Source organism: Salvia miltiorrhiza, chromosome 8, assembly GCF_028751815.1.
Source record: "Salvia miltiorrhiza cultivar Shanhuang (shh) chromosome 8, IMPLAD_Smil_shh, whole genome shotgun sequence".
Taxonomy (NCBI): Eukaryota; Viridiplantae; Streptophyta; class Magnoliopsida; order Lamiales; family Lamiaceae; genus Salvia; species Salvia miltiorrhiza.
In genome coordinates this window covers 1,040,466-1,061,194 of record NC_080394.1, presented here as the reverse complement: position 1 = coordinate 1,061,194, position 20,729 = coordinate 1,040,466, and the positions used below count along the sequence as shown (strand labels likewise).

Sequence of the window (20,729 nt, the reverse complement as noted above, 5' to 3'; positions counted from 1 at the left end):
GCAGTTAAAAACTGTTTCTGTTTTTTGAGTTTGCAGTCGCACCCACTAATTATTGTTGATTAAAAGGTACATTATACAGTAATTGTTTAAAGCTACACTTTTAGTATTTGTTTAGAACGACTATAAAAGCTATCAGGTCAACGGTCCGAATCATGAAGAAATAGTCAATTTATTTTTGTTTCGATCTTTTCTTATTCATCATTTATTTCTATAAGGCTTAAATAAGAATTAAGCTTTTAAATATTAAAAAAAATCATAAAAGAAGAGCTCAACAATTGAAATGAAACCGATTTTTCTTTGTTAAACAAATGGGAAATGTTTGACGATAAAAGTATAACACATATGACGATTAATGATTTTTTAAAAGCTCATCCATAAGCCATGAATTTACAAATTAAATTCAATAATAGTTACTCTCTTCGTTCACCGTAATTTCGTTCACCATAAGTATAACACTTTGGTTGGATATGAATTTTAATAAAAAAAAGTTAGTGAATGTATTTTTTCTATAGATAAAGGGTTTATTATGATCGATGTTTTTGTAAATAACGGATATTGTAAGATTAAGGAGGTAGATGGTGGGACCGTTTTTTAAAAAAGAAAGTAGGAGTATTATACTTTTGATGAACATAAAAAATGATAAAAATGCTATACTTTTAACAGACAGAGAATATAACAAAAGCCAAAGCTGATATCATAATTTTTTCCCGAAAAATTACAATTACTGAAAGAATATTTGAATTTCTAAAAAGAGCTCATTATATATTAAAATTACAAAATATTGAATACTAGTGTTTTAATAATAATAATAATAATAATAATAATAATAATAATAATAATAATAATAATAATAATAATTTCCATCTCTCCCAATTATATAGCCTTGTTTTTCTTTTTAAGATGTCCCAAATATATAGGTCGATATATTTTCATAAAATTTCTTTATTTAATATTGTTAATTTATCTAAGAAAAAATAAAAATATACCCTCTCCATTCCAGCAAAGTATGCATACTTGTCATTTTAATTTGTCTCACGAAAATGTGCTGTTTCTATTTTTGAATATTATCCCTTAATTTTTTTAACTTTGATACCTCAATTTCTTTACAGCATATGCCAAAAATTGTAATCATCTTTCTCCACTCACGACACTATAAATAATGTGAATCACTTTCTATATTCACAACACTCAACTAACATTTTTTAAACTCGTGTTGAAAAAAGTGTGGGCACTATTTTATTTTTTGGATAAATTAATAGTATTAAATAAAGAAATTTAAAGATCGCACCACATAGGACTCGAACCCTGACCTTAAGCATTAACCTCTTACCGCTTAGTCAACACACGCACACGTGTGCGGGCACTATTTCGAGACAGGATCGGAGGAGGTACTCATGACTAATATATTTATTCATTTTTCATTTCATATGACATGTTTCAATTCTCAAATCATAAATTTATTTATTCCTATGTACCAGCCATCCTTGTGATTTTTACAAACTCAATTTTATCTATTATCCCTCTCTTTTCACACCAAACGTGTCTACGCGTTCTATACTCTGAGTTTGAATCTTTCTAATGCAGTAGTTAGAGATTCCCTTAAAAAATAATTCGAGAAACTTCTTCTTCCATTCTTCCTTCCAATTTCATACATATATAAAGCCTCATTGACTTAAAAGAGGCATCTCAGAAGATACAGTGAATTTTGTGGGATTCTTGTTTCATCAATTTTGGCACGCAGCTGTTGTACCAAGAGCATTTTCTGTTGTACTTCGTGGGATTCTTGTTTCACCATCCAGGTATATAAACTATTTTCTTACCGCGTTTTCCAATTTTTTGCGATGACGAATTTGAATTTGGAAATTATGGTGTTATGTAGTTTAAGAAGATTTACTTCGAATTCTTTATATGGAATACAACACAAGATAAAATGACATAAAAATAGTTGATTTTCTTGCGTTGCCCAGATTTTGGTAAAAGATTTCCATTGTCAACAAATCATTTGATTGGGCTTGGCGTGAAAATTTTATCTTAATCTCATTTCTGAATCATTTCCTATATGTCATTACCACTTACGACCATATATCCACCGTGGGCAAGTATAACGTGCCCATCACCACTAATGTGACAATTGTAATTAGAGTATTTTTTTTTAATTTTCTTCCTAATTAAAGTTGTCACATCAATGGTGGGCACGTTATGCTTGCCCACGGTGGATAGATAATCGGTTCTCATTACTAGTTCTAGTCTCAAACATATAGTATAACATTACTCACTAATTATCTAAATCATTTTGTATGTATAAATATAATTGTTACAATAGATATTTATCACAATAACAATTCGAACATTTTTAAGAAGCATTGATAATAAGTAGAATAAATGACAAAAGAATACAACTTAAAGTAAAGTTTGCGTAGTCATGTCAATTATTATTCAAACTTGTTTTAGAAAATAATTTTAGTACAAGTTTTCAACCAAACTCGTATAGTAATACACGGAGTCAGGGGATTTTTTAGGACAATAACTTATGTTGATTTGGAAATTAGGACAAAAACTTTTGGATTTGTAAAAATAGGACACTAATTTTTTTTAGAGTAAAAATAGGACACTAATTAATAAGCATCGTAAAAATAGGACATTTCTCGGCCGATAATTGGCCGAAAAATGTCCTGCGGATGCAACACTTATTAATTAGTGTCCTATTTTACTCTTAAAAAAAATTAGTGTCCTATTTTTACAAGTCCGAAAGTTATTGTCCTAATTTCCAAATCAATCTAAGTTACTGTCCTAAAAAACCCTCGAACTCGTAATACACGCTAATTATCCAAATTTAACTCATTACGACGTTTGTAGTGTAAGTACGATTTCCTTGGTATATTATATTAACAAAGAGTTGGTCTTATGTATGGTGCGGACGGATCCTACTCGCCTATATAACATAGCCCGATCCGACCCACTAGGTTTTTTTTATTCGCCCACAAAAGAATTTACTACATATTTTTAGATTATAGCCCACCACTTATAAATATTTCATTACTATTATTTTTACCTTTACACCACTCAACAATTTTTTTTTTTTAAACCCGTGACACCAGGGACGGAGCCAGGGGGGGTGCCCGGGGCTCCCAAATTTTGAGATTTTTTTTTTTAATTTATAAATTTATTTTCAAAAATATATATAGATATATGTCTTAACTTTGTTATACAAAAGTTGATTTGCTTGTTATATTCACCTGTATATACTTAATTTAAGGATAATCGTGTTATTTAAAACTATATAATCTATTAAAATATTGTTCATTATTATTATTATGCTTGTCTTGTAATAGAAAGTGTATGAAATGCCCAAAAAAAAATTGTTTGTTATTTAGAACTTATCTTTTAATAAAAAATATCTAAAATATATGAAATGTTCAAAAAAAATTGCAGTGTTTTGAAACTAATTTGTAATATATTGAAACTATATAATCTATGAAAATATTGTTTGTTATTATTACTATTATGCTCATATTTTAATAAAAAAAAATGCTTTAAATATACGGAATGCCCAAAAAAAATGCTATTTCTGCTAGTGATAAGGAAAAAGTGTGGAGTCGTGTTTTAAAAAGGAAAGTAACATACGGATACCAAAAATAGCAAAAGTGACATACGTGTTTGACGGACATAGTGCATAGTATTTTATTACTCTTAAAAAAAGAAAGACTACATATTTTATGGACAAACAAAAGAAGAAATAAAATTACAAATTTCGGTGTGCGTGTGTTGGCCAAGTGTTAGAATTACAATTTTCATCGTGCGGAGCTTTAAATTTCTTTATTTAATACTGTTAATTTATTTTAAAAAATCACTATTACAATTTTTGTACTTAGATGTTCAGTCTAACTTCAAATCCATATATATTTACCGGCAGGATGGCGGCGGCGGAATCATTGTCGGCTCAAAGTTCTGGCGCTGCGTACAACTTTTTTAAAGACATGTACCTGTACCTAAAGGGTGAGCGACAAGACGCCAAGGATTTGGAAAAACGAATAAGTGAGCTGATAGAAAATCTGACGTTCTTACACTCAGAGGATGAAAAAATCGAACGATCCTTGACAAGTTTGGTCTCCGCAGAGAAAACCAAATTCTACGAAACGATGAAAGCAAGGATCGCCGGCATCGATAAACAAACAAGCAAGCTCATCAACAAGTACACGAGGCTCACCGGGAACCACCTGAGCGCAACAACTCCGAGCTCGAGCATTGAAACGCTCAACGATCTGAAATCGAAGATGGCGACACTCAATTTCTTCAAGCTCGCGGGGCTGAGCCAAGACGTCGCCAAGCTGAACAAGCGCGCACTCGATCTTGCGGTTAAACTGAAACCGGACTACATGATACAGAAGAAGGCGAAACCGAATCAGCAGAAGCTGGATGAAGATGCCAACGCTCTCCCCGTTTTCGATCAATACGTCAACGAGATTTATCACCTGTTTGAGAATGAGGGATGCAACTGTGTTGGCATCCTCGGCTGTGAAGGAGCGGGGAAAACAACCGTGCTGCGAAAGCTGTACAACCGGCTGCTGGAGGACTCGCTTTCCGGCGACGAAGAGCACCTCAAGCTGGATCACATCATCCGGATAGATTATCCACCGGTTTCGGAGAAAGAAGAAGATAAAAATATGAATGTGGAGAAATTGCAGAATGAGATGATGGAGCAGCTGGGGATACCTCATGAGGCTTCCAAGAGTAGATGTAGGAATGCAAACACAATCTCCGCATTTCTGTGTGATAAGAGATATGCGTTGCTCATGGATCACGTCTCCAAATCCATCGAATTGGAGGACCTCGGAGTGAAAGAAGACCACAAGTATAAGAAAGTGGTGGTTTGTTCATCGGAGAAGGAGGTGGTCCGCAAGATGACGGAACAGAAGGTGGAGATACAGCGGCTGACGGAGAGCGAGGCGCTGGATCTGTTCGAGAACGAATGCGGGAAGCTGTACGGCCGAAAAGGAGAAATTGCCAAGTTGATCATCGAGAGCTGCGGAGGGGTATGGTCGTTGGTTCGCTTTGTGGCTCGTCAGCTCAAGGACAAGGAAGATGATGACTCGTGGAATTATATGAAGAAGAGCTTGCAGTCCGACACCAGGTCTCCTAAATTGATCGACCTAGGGCCTTATGCCAAGGTTTATGAGATCAAATATGAAGGGCTGCCACCAGATGCTAAGAAGTGCTTGCTCTACAGTGCGTTGTTTCCACTTCAGCACTCAATCCGCACAGATTGTCTTGTAGAATGTTGGATTGCGGAGGAGTTCATTGTTGAGAAAGCAGACCAGAAAGTAAGGGCTAGTAGGGTGATTGGACAGGGGATTCTGGACAAGCTAACAGATGATTACCTGCTGCAATGGTATTCTGGTAAAAAGTATGTCGTGATGCCGCCGTTTTTCAGGAGGGTCGCCCTGGAGCTGGATTACCCCGGTGAGGAGAGTTGCAAGAACTGGGTGCGGTCCTGGGATAGTAAGCCTGACGAAAATATTTGGGCGACGGTCACGAGAATGTCGTTGATAGGTTGCAGGATGGAGCTGCCAAAGTGTCCAAAATGCCCCAACATGTACACCTTGCTGCTGCAGTCCCTGAAGCAGGAGGCGAAGAGCCTTCCTGAGTCCTTCTTTGCTCACATGGAGAGCCTTAAGGTGCTGGATTTGAATCAGACGGAGATAACGACGCTACCAGGGTCAATCAACAAGCTCGTGAACCTCAAGACCCTGTACCTGAATGGCTGCCTTGGCATTGTTGTTCTGCCGCCTGAAGCTGCTAGCCTTGTGAAGCTCGAGTTCCTTGACATCTCTGGAACGTCGATCTCTATGTTGCCGAAAGAGATAAGGCACATGGTTAACATGAGATGCCTGAGAGCTTCTTTATCTGCAAAAGGAGGCAATCACAAGGGGAAACAAGTGGAGGAATTTGAGGTGATAATCCCACAAGGTATCATCAGCAGCCTGAAAAATCTTGAAGAGCTGAGCATTGTTACAGACTTTGATTTCCAAGGTGAGAATGGGATTGCTGTGGCTGAGAAACTGGCAATGGAACTGGCTAGCTTGGAGCATTTAAACACTCTATGCTTCAACTTCCCAAATGTGAGCAACCTTGAAACATTTGTCACTAATAGCAAGGCCTTGAAGAACAAAAATACATTTTGGGAAACTCAGACTTTCCGATCATTCCAAATTTTTGTTGGTCGCCATGAGACACCACGACGTTGTCAGGAACCAGAGCTCTCAGGGATGCTAGGTGAGAGATGGTTGAGATATTCCACCAATGAGGGATTCCCCCCATCTTGCCATGAGCTACTCAAGCAGGCCAGTGCTTTAGAGATAATAGGCCATGATGGTCTCACGAGCTTCACCGGCAGCCAATTCGACTTGGATCAGGTGAAAGTCTGCGTGGTTCAACGCTGCAACCGTTTGGAAAATATCGTGGACATGAATGGAGAGATTGTGGAAGAAAACTTACTTCCCAACTTGGAGAAGCTTTATTTGTATGATCTTGAGCTGCTGAAATGCATTTGGAGCGGGCCCGTTGCTTCTAAAACTCTTGTTAACTTGACATCCATAACAGTGGATGGTTGCCCCAATTTAACAAGGATTCTTGATCATGGATTGGCTCACTCTCTGGAGCAACTAGAGTATCTCAAAGTGGAGAACTGTTGTCAAATTTCAAAGATCATAGAGGGGTGTGATGAAACTTCTGATATACTAAAAAGTTTGAAGAGGATTGAAGTGTCAAACTTGCCAGAGCTGGAATGCATATGTGTGAATCCTTGTTCAATAAGCTGGAAATCACTGAAATCCATCAGTGTCAAGAGGTGCAGCAAGTTGAGGGATCTGTCTTTGGCTCACACAAATGCCACAAAGCTACCATCAATCCAGTGTGAAGAGAGTTGGTGGAACACAATCACTTCAGAAGATCAACCGAAGCTTCGTGTTTGTTTCTTCAAGGAAGAATCCGTTGAAGCCGGAGCTCAATCAAGACGAGAAGAAGCATCAACCAGCGGCAGTGGGAGGCCAGATGCTATAACTGCGGTGTCAAGCATGATTATAGATTATGAAGTAGTCAGCGATTATCTCTCACAGGAAGGTGAAGATGAGATGTACGATATACTGACTCCCGTCATCATTCGTGATCCGGAGTCAAGTTCAGAGAAGTCGAGTAGAAGGTTGGAGGGGAAATACGAGGATGAAGAACCGCGTTTAGAAGGTAAGAAGATGGAGCAAGAACACCCGCCCGGAACATCTGCTGGTGCAAGCTCGACAGAAGTCGAGCTGCAGAAGGGAAACGTTGACGCCACTTCTGTTGAAAATCAAGGAAGCGAACCAACATCCACTTCAGAAAGTAAGCTGGTTCCAAAGGCTTTATATCAGAGCACCGTAGAGAAATTCAGGAAGTGGATGAACCGAGGAAATTGACAGATGCAAAGTACGCTTGCGATAAATGCAGAAAGTGTTAAATGAGATAACTTGAGTTTTGATCTTTTGGATACTAATCCATATTTAGTGCTTGGTTAGATTGAGAGTCACGTTCATAAGTATAGTATCTTGAAAGTCTCATGCATCTATTAATCTAGAGTGTCTCTAGATCCATATCCATTGTTAAGTATAAATAAGACTCATCTTGTAATAGTGAAATATCCAAGAATGAAGTAAGCTAAGGATGTAGTTGCCGAAAGAAAAAATCAGACTATCGTCGAGATGGCAAGAAGCATCACTTCAGATGATCAACCGAAGCTTCGTGTTTGTTTCTTCAAGGAAGAATCCGTTGAAGGCCGGAGCCCAATCAAGACGAGAAGAAGCATCAACCAGTGCCAGTGACTGCGGAGCGCCTTCCTGAGTCCTTCTTTGCTCACATGGAGAGCCTTAAGGTGCTGGATTTGAATCAGACGGAGATAACGACGCTACCAGGCTCAATCAACAAGCTCGTGAACCTCAAGACCCTGTACCTGAATGGCTGCCTTGGCATTGTTGTTCTGCCGCCTGAAGCTGCTAGCCTTGTGAAGCTCGAGTTCCTTGACATCTCTGGAACGTCGATCTCTATGTTGCCGGAAGAGATAAGGTACATGGTTAACATGAGATGCCTGAGAGCTTCTTTATCTGCAAAAGGAGGCAATCACAAGGGGAAACAAGTGGAGGAATTTGAGGTGATAATCCCACAAGGTATCATCAGCAGCCTGAAAAATCTTGAAGAGCTGAGCATTGTTACAGACTTTGATTTCCAAGGTGAGAATGGGATTGCTGTGGCTGAGAAACTGGCAATGGAACTGGCTAGCTTGGAGCATTTAAACACTCTATGCTTCAACTTCTCAAATGTGAGCAGCGCCTTGAAACATTTGTCACTCGTAGCAAGGCCTTGAAGAACAAAAGAACATTTTGGGGAACTCAGACTTTCCGATCATTTGAAATTTTTGTTGGTCGTCATAATCCACCACGACGCTCTCAGGAACCAGAGCTCTCAGGGATGCTAGCTGAGAGATGGTTGAGATATTCCACCAATGAGGGATTCCCCACATCTTGCCATGAGCTACTCAAGCAAGCCAGTGCTTTAGAGATAATAGGCCATGATGGTCTCACGAGCTTCACCGGCAGCCAATTCGACTTGGATCAGGTGAAAGTCTGCGTGGTTGAACGCTGCAACCGTTTGGAAAATATCGTGGATGGGTTCATAACCAGTGAGAATCAAGAAAGACGTTCGCTTCTTCCCAACTTGGAGAAGCTTTACTTGTATGATCTTGAGGTGCTGAAATGCATTTGGAACGGGCCTGTTCCTCGCAAAAGTCTTGTTAACTTGACAACCATAATAGTAGATGGCTGCCCCAAGCTAACAAAGATTCTTGATCATGGATTGGCTCAGTCTCTGGAGAAACTAGAGTATCTCAAAGTGGAGAACTGTGGTAAAATTTCGAAGATCATAGAGGGGTCTGGTGAAATTTCTGAGGTTGTGGAGCTACTAAAAAGTTTGAAGAGGATTGAGGTGTCAAACTTGCCAGAGCTGGAATACATATGTGAGAATAATTCTTCAATAAGCTGTAAATCACTGAAATCCATCATTATGAAGAGGTGCAGCAAGTTGAGAGATCTGTCTCTGGCTCACACAAATGACAGAAAGCTACCATCAATCCACTGTGAATGTGAAGAGAGTTTGTGGAATACACTCACTTCAGATGATAAACAGAAGCTAAGGGTTTGTTTCATCAAGGAAGAATCCATTGAAGCCGGAGCCCAATCAAGACGAGAAGAAGCATCAACCAGCGCCAGTGGGAGGTCAGAGCCTATAACTGCGGCGTCAAGCATGATTATAGATTATCAAGAAGCAAGCGATGATCCCACAGAGGAAGGTGAAGATGAGATGATATATGATAGACTGATACACGAAGCCCTAGCTTTAGTTTAGCCCACTTATGCATAGCCCATAGCCCATTAGGTTATCATCATCAATGTTATAAATATTGTAATCTCTAAAGTTATTACTTATGGAATGAATATTTGAGTTGATGTTTATCAAATTTATCTCTCTTCTCCCTTGATTTCTGGAGTTGAGCTACTCGAATTGCTCCACCATTGATCGTGATCGTATCAATTGGTGCTTTCATTGAGAGAATTTCTCTTTGAATATCAAAAAAAAAAAAATGTCCAGATCAGAAATTCTCGCCGCCCTTGAAAAGCTTCGAATCTCCATCTACAACCTGCAATCCTCCTTCGAGGCAAATTTTCCGGCCACCAACAAGTTCCCTCCGGCTACTGCTCCAGATGTGTGTTGGTCTCCATCCTCTTCGCCACCACCCTCAAACGTGCCGCCTTCACTTCCAATACTGCCAACACCACCGCCGCTGTACCGGCCACCGCCACCTCCGGTCGGGCACACCCTTGCCACATGGTCGTTCTCACCGCTGCTGCTGTCAACACCACCACCGCTGCCACCGCTAGCTCTCCAACCTCCGCTGCAGACACCCCCTGATGTACCGCCTTCACTCACAATACCACCAACACCACCATCGATAACTACTTCGGTGAGTCCTCCGCCAATTCTTGGCAGCCGATTTTGGTTACTCGTCGGTTCTAAGGACGAGATTGTGGTCGATGTTTTTGGACCCATATCTGATGCTATTGCGAAAGTTTTAACTGCCGGCGTCTCTAGTTTTTACCGGTCCATGGCTGTTTTCGCCGGTCAAGAGGTTCGGCTAGATGGTGAACCGCCGCCGGATCCGTTAGGCGTATCCAGCCGATCAGTTCTTGAGTTAGTTTGCTGGAACTTTTGTCGAGCACGTGGTGGGCATAAATGTATCAAGCTTTCCAATCAATTCACCTTGCGGACAAGGTGATTGTGAAGGAGTGGGGAATGATACACGAAGCCCTAGCTTTAGTTTAGCCCACTTATGCATAGCCCATAGCCCATTAGGTTATCATCATCAATGTTATAAATATTGTAATCTCTAAAGTTATTACTTATGGAATGAATATTTGAGTTGATGTTTATCAAATTTATCTCTCTTCTCCCTTGATTTCTGGAGTTGAGCTACTCGAATTGCTCCACCATTGATCGTGATCGTATCATAGACCGACTCCTGACATCATTCGGAATCCGAGTACAAGGTTGGAGGAGAAATACGAGGTTGAAGAATCGTGTTTAGAAGGTAAGAAGATGGAGCATGAACACCCGGGAACTTCTGCCGGTGCAAGCTCGACAGAAGTCGAGTTGCAGAAGGAAAATGTTGCCGCCATTCCCATGGACCTACTTCATCAAATGCAGAAAGTAAGCATCATGAGGAGAGTTTCTCAAGCCCTATCTATAATTAGTAGAAAAGTGACAACAAAGGTTAGTAGAAATATTGATGTTTTCACTCATTTACAGCCTTATATAATTAAAACAATTATATGTGATTCATGTTGTTTAATTTTCTCCTGTAGGGTGGTGCTCTCCACTTGTGAAGCTAAGACTGCAGTGTGCAGATTGAAAGCTTGTTACTTTCGGTGGTTTTCGAGTTTAAAATTGTAGGTTAGCTTGGTTTGCAAAAATATGCCCTTTTTTTAGGTTTTAGAATTTGGCTAATTATTTTGAATTTCGTTCGTAAGCCATATTTGGACCCAATTCAATGTTTGCATTCCACATTTCAGCCCATCTTAAGTGCAAAATAGTTCGATTGGACCCAAATATGACCCACGAACGTTCAAATTTAAAATAATTGGTCTATTTCTACAAGTAAAAAAAATGGCCTATTTGTACACATCATTCTAAAACAATGGCCTAAAAGTTTTACTATTGAGATTGAGACGTAGTTTTGCAACTGAGATTGAGATAGAAGTAGCCAGCTGCACACAAACACTTCAGCAGGAATAATGAGAGTTGGGGATTTTATGCACGAAAGAGCAAGTCATCGTAAACAATTCTATACTAATAGAATGCTAAAGAATGCATTGCTCAAGTAAAAGACAAAGATGAAGAACAACAATCTGCAAGAACAGGGGTAATGTTATTAGGTGGCTAATCAGGAGTGCAGCAGATCCAGTTTATGGTCTTTGTTTGGTAGTCTAGTCCTTTACTTTATTGTTGGAGTTTTGAATAAAATCTCTGCATGTACTAGCTATAGCAATAAATTGATATATATATACTGATATACATATATAGCTATTAGAGCATCCACAGTGGAGGCGCTTAGGTAAGGCGCTAATTGATGATCCCCACCTTAGCGCCTCCCCTCTACAGTGTATTGGCTCTATGAGAGGCGCTATAATCTTCATTTTCATTTAATTTTATTTTCACTTTTTTATTTTAAAATTAAATATTTCATTATAATCAATAATGTCGTAAAATATGCATTTTTAACATTAGATTCTTCTTATTGTACTACACTCATCTTCACACTTACATTGGAGTGGGATATTGTAGTTCATGCTCATTCCGATGACAGACATAAAATAAAGCTTTATTACACATTGCTCCCACGTCTTCACTTCGTAACAACAATTTTGTTTCTACTTCTACTTTATTAGCAAGAACCATAATTGCAGGTGATATTATATATCTCTAATGAAGAACAAGGAATCTCTATATCTTTTTTTTAGTTTTATTATGTTTATAATTGATTTTACTAATTCGGAAAATTGTAGTATTAAACTTTTGAATTTATGCGTGTGAAAAAAAAAATACTTTGAAGTTCCTCCTCTTACCACTAACTACTGATACATGCATGACTTGAATTGATAAAGTGTTTGATTTGTATTTAGAGTGTTTAGGTGATAATGAATACATTTAATTAAATTCCTAAACATGGCAAAGCTTGTCAGTTTCAATTTACGAAAGTGGGTTGTAGCTAGCATTTTTTTTAGTTAAGAAAATGTTGATTGGTTCTTTTTTGTATTTGTCAATTTAAACAAGCAATTTAGAAATAGTATTTTGGTTAAACACACACTAGTATAGATGTGAAACACATTAATTGTCTCAATCATCTGATACTTTACCCTTTTGTTCCATCATGTTGTTCTAGGTTTTCAAAACTACAACTTATAATTAAATAAATAAATAAAACCACACAGACGATTAATTATCTTGTAGAATGTCGGATTGCCGAGGGGTTTGAAGAAGCAACCAGAAGGTAAGGGTTAATATGGAGCTTCTGGTTGCTTCTTCAAATGTGAAGTTTCTGTAAGGCATAAGAATTAACATAATTACATATGCTGCAAATTAAGGTATAATGTAGTATTGTATTTATTAGTATATTTTGTATGAAGGACTGTATTACTGTATGTTATGCTTTAATGAGTGATTTCAGTGGTACACACTTAAACTTCGTCTATACTATATTTACACTTAATTAAGTTGCATTTTATTTGTTATGTGCCTGCACGAAGCTAGCTTTGTATGTGCATTTAATTTGCAATGTGAATAGTGTACAATTTAATTTAAAAATTGCTATTTCTATATTGATACTAGGGTTAATAGCCGCTAAATACATCAGAAAGTTTTATTTTCTGGTATATATCATGACCCCTAATTTTGGCGGCACCAATTTTTAATTTGTCCGATTTTTCCCATAAATTCAAAGTTTTCCCAAATTAAAACTGGCGTGGCAGTCGTAATGCCAACGTGGCCACCGGAATGCCAACGTGGCATCGGAATTGCCAAATCACACCCGCACACACTGTTCACTCTCTCTATCTCTCACGCTGTATCGCCGAATTCCAGGAATTGAGACTGAGGATGGCGATTTCTCGTCGGTTTTCCAGATGCGGGAGCTCGCCGAATCTCTTCGCGACTCACCGAAGAAGGAGTCGCCGCAGCGACGGTGCTAGGGTTTCAGTAGCGGCGGCGGCTGGAATCAAGGAGAACATGAAGGATCGGGGCTCGAGTACTTTGCGGACTTCAGGTTGCAGCGGCGGGATTTCGTAGGGAGGGGGGTGGCCGGCGTCCGATGAGGAGCGTCGTTCTCGGCTGGGCCTGACCTCACCAGAGGAGGAACGACGGCGGCAAGATTGGAGAAGAGAGAAAGGACTGGCTTGCGATCTCTGATTTGGAAAAACGGTGGTGGCGTCGGGGTGGAGAAGGGGAGGGTTTTGCGCAGGGGGTGGGGGAAGGGGGAGGGGGTGACATGGCTAGATTAGGGGATATAATTAATAATTTTATTCTTAATTAAATATAAACTAATTTTAATTAATAATGAAACGACGTCGTTTTGTCTAAGTACTTGCCACGTCAGTTTCGATTTCGCCGGAGTCCTTCGTCGTGGGAAAAATCAGACAAATTAAAAATTGGTGTATTTAGCAGCCAAAATTAGGGGTCATGATATATACCAGAAAATAAAACTTTCTGATGTATTTAGCGGCTATTAACCCTTGATACTATATATATGTTTCAATTTATTAGGTGACAACGATAAAGCATAACAACTGCATGACAAAACGCCGAGCAAAAGATATGGGAATGAGGACAACATGTATTGGATAGAAAAATATATTGGAAGAACTACAATAATCCACAATTTTATGTGGCATTTCTTATATCTTTATTTTTATCTATCTCACACTAAACTTCAATCATTTACAATCTAAATAAAAGTATCAATCTCACTCTCACATCTAATTCCTATTAAATTTCAACTAGTTACAACCTAAATAAAAGGGTCAACATTACGTACATTTTTTTTCAAATTAATTTCAAGCCAATATACCGTCTCAATCGGTTTGGAACCGTGAACCCTGAACTATGTGACCTGTCATCCGAGCCGGTTTCAACTCCATATATATTGTTGGGACCGTGAATCCGCGATTCCGAACCGATTCGAACCGAAACTGGAACCATGAACGCCTCGGTGGGCAGACGCGGAGATGGCGAAATATCCATAACTGAAAAACTCAAAATTTTCTTCTTCAACTCCCTAATCCTGCTGGGGCCTTCGCTCATGATGAATTTGGGACAACACTGAATTTTGATGACCTCTTTCGCATGAAACAAGCCTCTTCCGAGAGCTACCAACTCGGGCAAGTGGCGAAGCAGCATCGTCTTCAATCGAGGAAGCAAGGCGGCGGCGGCACCCTGCACCGTCGCATCCTCTTTAACAATGGATTTAAGCGATTGACAGTCTTCAACGATGAACGTCTCCAAATTAGAGAGACACCGAAGCACAGAATGAGACGCAACGTATTCCAGCTTCCCGCACGTGCTTATCCTCAGATATTTAAGCGCTCCATAGCTTCCTGGCGTCGGATCATCCCCCCAGATCTTCTCCAGCTTCCACAGATAATGCAACCCCAAATACTCGAGTTTTGGGAAAAAACTCGCATCTCTCTTCTCTCCGATGATCACGACCTGCATATTAGGGCACTCTCTCAACACGCAGAACTTGAGCCCCACGAAGCTAGAAACGCCTAATTCCGACAAGCTCTGGATCTCCACTTGATGGTCCAAGTAAAAAGCCGTGACGGATTCGAGAATCCCCTTGATCAATCCAGGTGCTTTGTTGCCACTGTTCACCAATCTCAAGCACTGATCATACTTTTCGTACTCGGTCTCAACCTCCTCAGGAACACGAGATATGATCCGTTTAATGTTTTGGCCGACGACGAAGCTGAATCGCCTCAACGGAAGGCTCGCTCGGCTGAATCGCACGAGCGCCTCCACGCTCGGGAAGTAGAACTGGAGATAGCTCAGCTTCTTCAGCTTCACAACTTGCTCGATCACGTCCCCGACGATTCTCGCCCAATGCTGATCCTTTGGGTGCACGGATATGCTCAGCCCTTGCAGCGCCTGCAGCTGAGATATCGAAACCAGCTCGGATTCAGAGCTTCCGCAATCGGGCTGATGAAACGAGATCTGCAAGTGGCGTAGTTTTGTTAATCCGCCAACCTCTTTGGGGAGGTTCGGGAGATCCGTTCCTAAAAGATCGAGCACTTCTAGGTTCGTGAGATTCCCAACCTCGGCGGGGAGGGTGTCGAGGCAGACGCAGCTCCGGAGCAGGAGAATTTGGAGGTTTTGGAGCTTGAAGAGCGAACTAGGCAAGGCCTTGATTCTGGTATATGATAGGTCGAGGAAATTGAGACGGGGCATTTGTGTGAAAAACGAGGAAGGGATACGAGTTAATCGGCTGTTTCTTTGTAGGAACAAAATCAAAAGATTAGGGCAATTTGGTGCCTCATCGTTCAGCAACATGTTTTTTCTCTCAATCAGATTCACAACACGAGCTTCGCCCCATTCTTCGGCTGTCGGCATCTCTCTCGGCTGCTTCGAACCGTTTCTGTTCACAATTACACCATTTTTATCCAACTCCACCGCCACCTCTCTCGTAGCGGAGAACAAGCGGTAGTTGTCCATGGCAGTGCCCAAATTTAACGCCGTCTCTTGCGTTTGTCTGGACGACATGCTTAGCATCTGCAGTCTGATATTTAGGCCCTCGGACTCGGACATGCTTAGCACGAACTTAAAGGTCATGCCTAATTCGGATTCGCCCACACGTGCAAAGCCAATATCATCAACACTTTGATCTTGCTGGTGTTTGCTCACCTCTGGTGGATTCGATGTCATCTTTTCATATTTTGGTTCTTTCGATTTGTTCTCATGTTCTTGGATTTGTGAAGTCACAACACCGGGCACTTTTGGTGCATCCCATTTGTTCTCATATTCTTGGACTTGTGAAGTCACAGCATCATGCACGTGAGGAGATTCGACAGCCTCACGAGTTTCACCACCGCCGCCGCTGCCGCCGCCGGACCTTTCTGAAGTGGGGCTAATCATTTTTAGTAGTGGAGCTCTGCCATAAGATTCTACACATATAACGAGATCCCACTTTTATGATAAGAACAAAAATTTAACTTAAAAATCCTGTTGAGTTTAAAATGATAATTACTTCTTTCTCATATAGTATCATATATTGAATTAGTGCTTATATATAGATCTTCATATGAGATGCATAATGTGTTGGGAGATAGTGGACACAAAACAAAGATAATTCTTTTGAGGAAAAGAGAAAGTAATTAAACAACTCTTTTAGGATTGCAAATGACTTGATTTTCCATCTACACGATTGCATCCCGTCTTTCATGAAAGAAGCAAGCATATTGATACAAGGTATCATTACATTCGAGAGTGCGTTGAAAAGAAACAAATTGAACTAGAGTACGTTAACTCGATAGATGCAAGTTGCTGATATTTTTACAAAGCCATTCAAATTTGATGTTTTTCAAAAAGTGCGATTCATGCTTAATTGGAGTTCGGAAGAATAAAGTTTAAGGGTGAGTGTTGAATTATAAACTTGATTAATTCCTAATAATGTTTATGTATTTGAAGATTGAGGTTCCTAATCCTGCTTTGTTAGAGTAACTAGCATTTGCATCTACGTGCAATACGGGAAACATTTTTTATTTCTTTATATATAGAAAACTGATATTAACTCAATTATTATGTTTATAAATATAACAAAAGATAATTTTAGCTGAATATATTTGAGCTTAATATTGAAAAAAAACATCACAATAATAAAAGGTTTAATTGCATATAAATTACTGAACTTTCAACAAATTCTCATTTTGCATACAAACTTTAAAATCCTTATTAAAATTATTATTCAACTATTACTTTTTTCTCATTTTGCATATTTACCATTTTTTCATCGTGGTGACAAAGCATAAATATACTCGTTTGGTATATGAATATACTTGTGTAGCATAAGTATGATCGTGTGGAAAAATAGAACTGCATCATATCGTATAATTGAATGGAAATATGCAAAATGAGCAAAAAAAATATTAAAGACATTGAGCTATATCAAATTTTAATCCACCTAAACATAAGGAACTATTTGTACTATTTTTATCTATTAAATATTACTAATACTAGAAATAAGAGGCGACCGGAAAAGTCAATAAATAAAGAAGAAAGATTTGAGATGAACAGTTACCGCCAAAGTTCTGCATCGATATCTCCTTTAGTAGTTAGCTTACAATGCCTGCCAAATGTATTCTGCAAGTATTGCTTGAGAGTTGAGGTACCCACTGTGATTAGCAATGTTGTGCTACTATGCTACATATATGATGATACTTATGGTAAATACTAATAATGTTGGCTAGCGACAACAATTTAAAATTTGGATGGCGCGTTGTTCCACATTTTTTATACATATTTTTATAATGGCTCATTGTAACGTTATTGAATTGGTCAAATTAAGTTATGAGATCATTAACTTCATGGAGGATGGTTGTCCCCAATGGGACACCAAACGGTGCGAACCCAGATTTTGATCTGCATGCTAATCCAAACTCGTATCATGACCAAAATTGTGTAAATAACACTATTCAATTATACAAATGAGATTGAGTCAGGATGCGGGTCAGGATCTGAGTACGGGTCAACCCGAGTGTACCCAAGACCACGTCCTTAATTATAAGCTTGCGAGGGTTTAAAAAAAATTATAAACTTGCGAGCGTGGGTAGTGCTGTATAGTAATTGATTTAACAATACAATCATTATAACAACAAGTGATGTTTTCATAGAGCTACGGCATTGACTTTGAAGATATGATAAGCATGGAAATTACCAAGTTAATTAATTTAATAGTTTATTGAATAATTGGAACTCTTTTTCATATCTAACTTTTAAATACTCTTGATTTTCCTTATCAAAATTATGTTGATTTTTCAAATAAACTTATTTGCATAATAAATAAAATATTACTCCGTCTGTCCCAAAAAGTTTGCCCCAGTTTTGATTTAGTTTATTATTGATTCAATAGTTTTTTAATAAAATAAATTTTGTCCATGCTTGGGTTATAATGTTAGTAGAACCAGTACTCGTCAAGGAAGTTTCTTACTATTTGTTGGAAACTAATCCAGTTGTTTCAAAATACATGTTGCAGAATGCGAAAAAACCTATGTGCATATAAAACAATGACTTCATTTAGGGGATCTAGATTATTATTCAGACAGACATATATACCTAACATAAAGACATGACCAGTTCTTTTGTCCTGAAATAAGTTCCTCTTTGGAGACGGCACGAGTTTTTAAAAAATATTGTAAAGTGTATTGATAGTGGAAAAAAAGTATTATAATTATTATTGGGAGTTGCGAAAAAGTGAAAAATAAGAATAAATAAGTATTATTAGTGGTGAGGTAGTTGTCCAAAAATGGAAAGAAAGAAAGAAAGAGGAACTTATTTGGGGGACGTCCCAAAAAGGAAAAAGATGAACTTATTTCAGGGACGGAGGGAATATACTATATATACAGGGAGCGCGGTCCACGAGGACCTAGTTAGGGGGCAGTGGGCCCTACTGGAATTTTTAATTTTCAAAATTCAGACATTTACAAATTAAGTGAATCTGTACGTTTTTATATATAGAATTCATACATTTACATATGATTTCTCTAAGATTAAATCTCAACCGTTAGATTATAGATAGATCAATAATAGTGAAATATATTCCTATTTTATATTCTAAGAACTATTTTTAGTCTAGCCTTCTCATATATATAGGGTTATGTTATTGTGAGAATCACAGATAAGTCAGTATATAAGATTGAATATATAAGCTGCTTATAATGTATAAATATAGTCGTAAAGCAGTTAATTGGTGAAATTTTCTCTCCCCCCTAGGATTAACATTCAGGATAATTAAATTATTATTCTTGCATTACAAATAGCTATATATTGACTTATTCATATTAATTATCATTCTTACCAAAGATAACATTGTTACGGGATCTTTTCTCTATATATGTGGACCTTGTGAAATAGACATGCTAATATAATATACTCCAAATTGTGTTTTTCTAGAGTCGGAGAAAATTCAGAAATTCATGTTTCATCAACATTGTTTGGGTCCAAGTCCAACCTGTTTCACCAGATCTTTTAAATACTTGTGTCACATATATAATTTCCACATGTACGGTCGTGAAAGCCACACATATTAAGTTATTAACATCCGTTAGACCGGCTAACCTGGATTAGGAATCTATTGCTGTCAGTGGAATAAAGAATTGAGTCAATTTGTAGTTTTATATCTTCTTAATTATTTTTGAAATTTCATGAATGATTCTTTTATAAATTAATAAGTAAACATAGTAATTAATTTAATTAAGTGTCAATATAGCAAACTAAGTCTTGTTTTGTTATTGATATCGAGATTTAACATTTAAAAATAACTTTATTTTTGTGGTTAAACTTGATTCAATCGAATTAGTATAGTTACTATTCTTAAATTCACGATGAATTCACATGCAATTACATAAGTTGTGAATTAAAGTTTTAAAACTCGAATATATATTGATTATATGAATTCAAGTTCTAAAGTTGGAATTCACAATAATTAATTGTGGTTATGAATTCATATTTTAAAGTCAGAATTCACAACCAAATTACAGATTGATTGTGAATTGCCGACTTAAAATAGTAAGCATGAAGTTTTTTTTTTTTTTATCTTAGTGAATAGTTTTTATTTTTGCTATTTTAATTTGAACATTTTTAAAATTCATTCGTATATTTAAGTATTTTATACTTCACGAGATTTTCTTTCTATCTCTTTTCTTTTCATAGAGTTTTACGTAATAAATTATAGTTTACAATTTTATTGTCATTTCTTTTCCTTCACATTTCATGGTGATGAGTGATTGGTCGAGGTCGGGAAGATGAAGGTTTTTTGGTGCGGAAATGAGAGCAGAGTGCGCAAGGTTCTTGGGTCGTGCAGTTGTTGAAATGAGAGTTTGCATCCACGGCCGAGACGCAGCCAATCTTGTCCTTGAACACGACTTCTGCGATTTGTTTAGTGTATTTGTGGATGACGCTAGGCATCCGTGCCTCGACGATCTCATCGGATCGTCGTGGACGAGGCGGGCGAGGGTCGTCTCCCCGATCCCGCCAGGCCGGACGATGGGGATCACGGCGAGCTGCTGTTGTGCCCTAATCTCCTTATTTGTGGGCACCAGTTGAGATAATTAACAGCTTCTCCCTCTCCGCGCCACGACCGAAGACTTTCGGATTTCACGGCGCAGGAGCTCTCCGGCGAGGGATCTCGCTCGTTCGTGGCTGCCGATTCCGTCTCCGACACGTCGACGTCGGACTCGGTTGCGCAGACCAGGAGCAAGATTGGGCTCACTGGCCCTTTTGCGCAAATCGGCTGATTTCAATTTTGAAAGCAGGTCGGAAGCCATGGCTAAGTCCATTTTCCAGTTATATTAACGCTATTTTTTACGGTGAGACTCTTTTTCCACTCATAA

The 20,729-nt window shown here is 38.5% G+C and overlaps 3 protein-coding genes across 3 annotated transcripts; 1 reads left to right on the top strand and 2 right to left on the bottom strand.

Annotated features, from left to right (window-relative positions):
* Positions 1-1,703: 1,703 nt before the first annotated feature.
* Positions 1,704-9,426, top strand: LOC130997013 (uncharacterized). The gene is made up of 4 exons (XM_057922292.1): positions 1,704-1,799; positions 3,914-7,438; positions 7,804-8,176; positions 8,305-9,426. Exons 2-4 carry the CDS (start codon positions 3,915-3,917, stop codon positions 9,424-9,426), a joined length of 5,019 nt encoding a protein of 1,672 aa, XP_057778275.1. The 5' UTR covers positions 1,704-1,799; position 3,914.
* Positions 9,427-9,711: 285 nt separating this feature from the next.
* Positions 9,712-10,128, bottom strand: LOC130997012 (uncharacterized). Its single transcript, XM_057922291.1, has one exon. The coding sequence runs from the start codon at positions 10,126-10,128 to the stop codon at positions 9,712-9,714; it is 417 nt and encodes a 138-aa protein (XP_057778274.1).
* Positions 10,129-14,172: 4,044 nt separating this feature from the next.
* On the bottom strand, positions 14,173-16,257 carry LOC130997011 (probable disease resistance protein At4g27220). Its single transcript, XM_057922290.1, has one exon. It carries the CDS (start codon positions 16,255-16,257, stop codon positions 14,173-14,175), a length of 2,085 nt encoding a protein of 694 aa, XP_057778273.1.
* Positions 16,258-20,729: the final 4,472 nt, after the last annotated feature.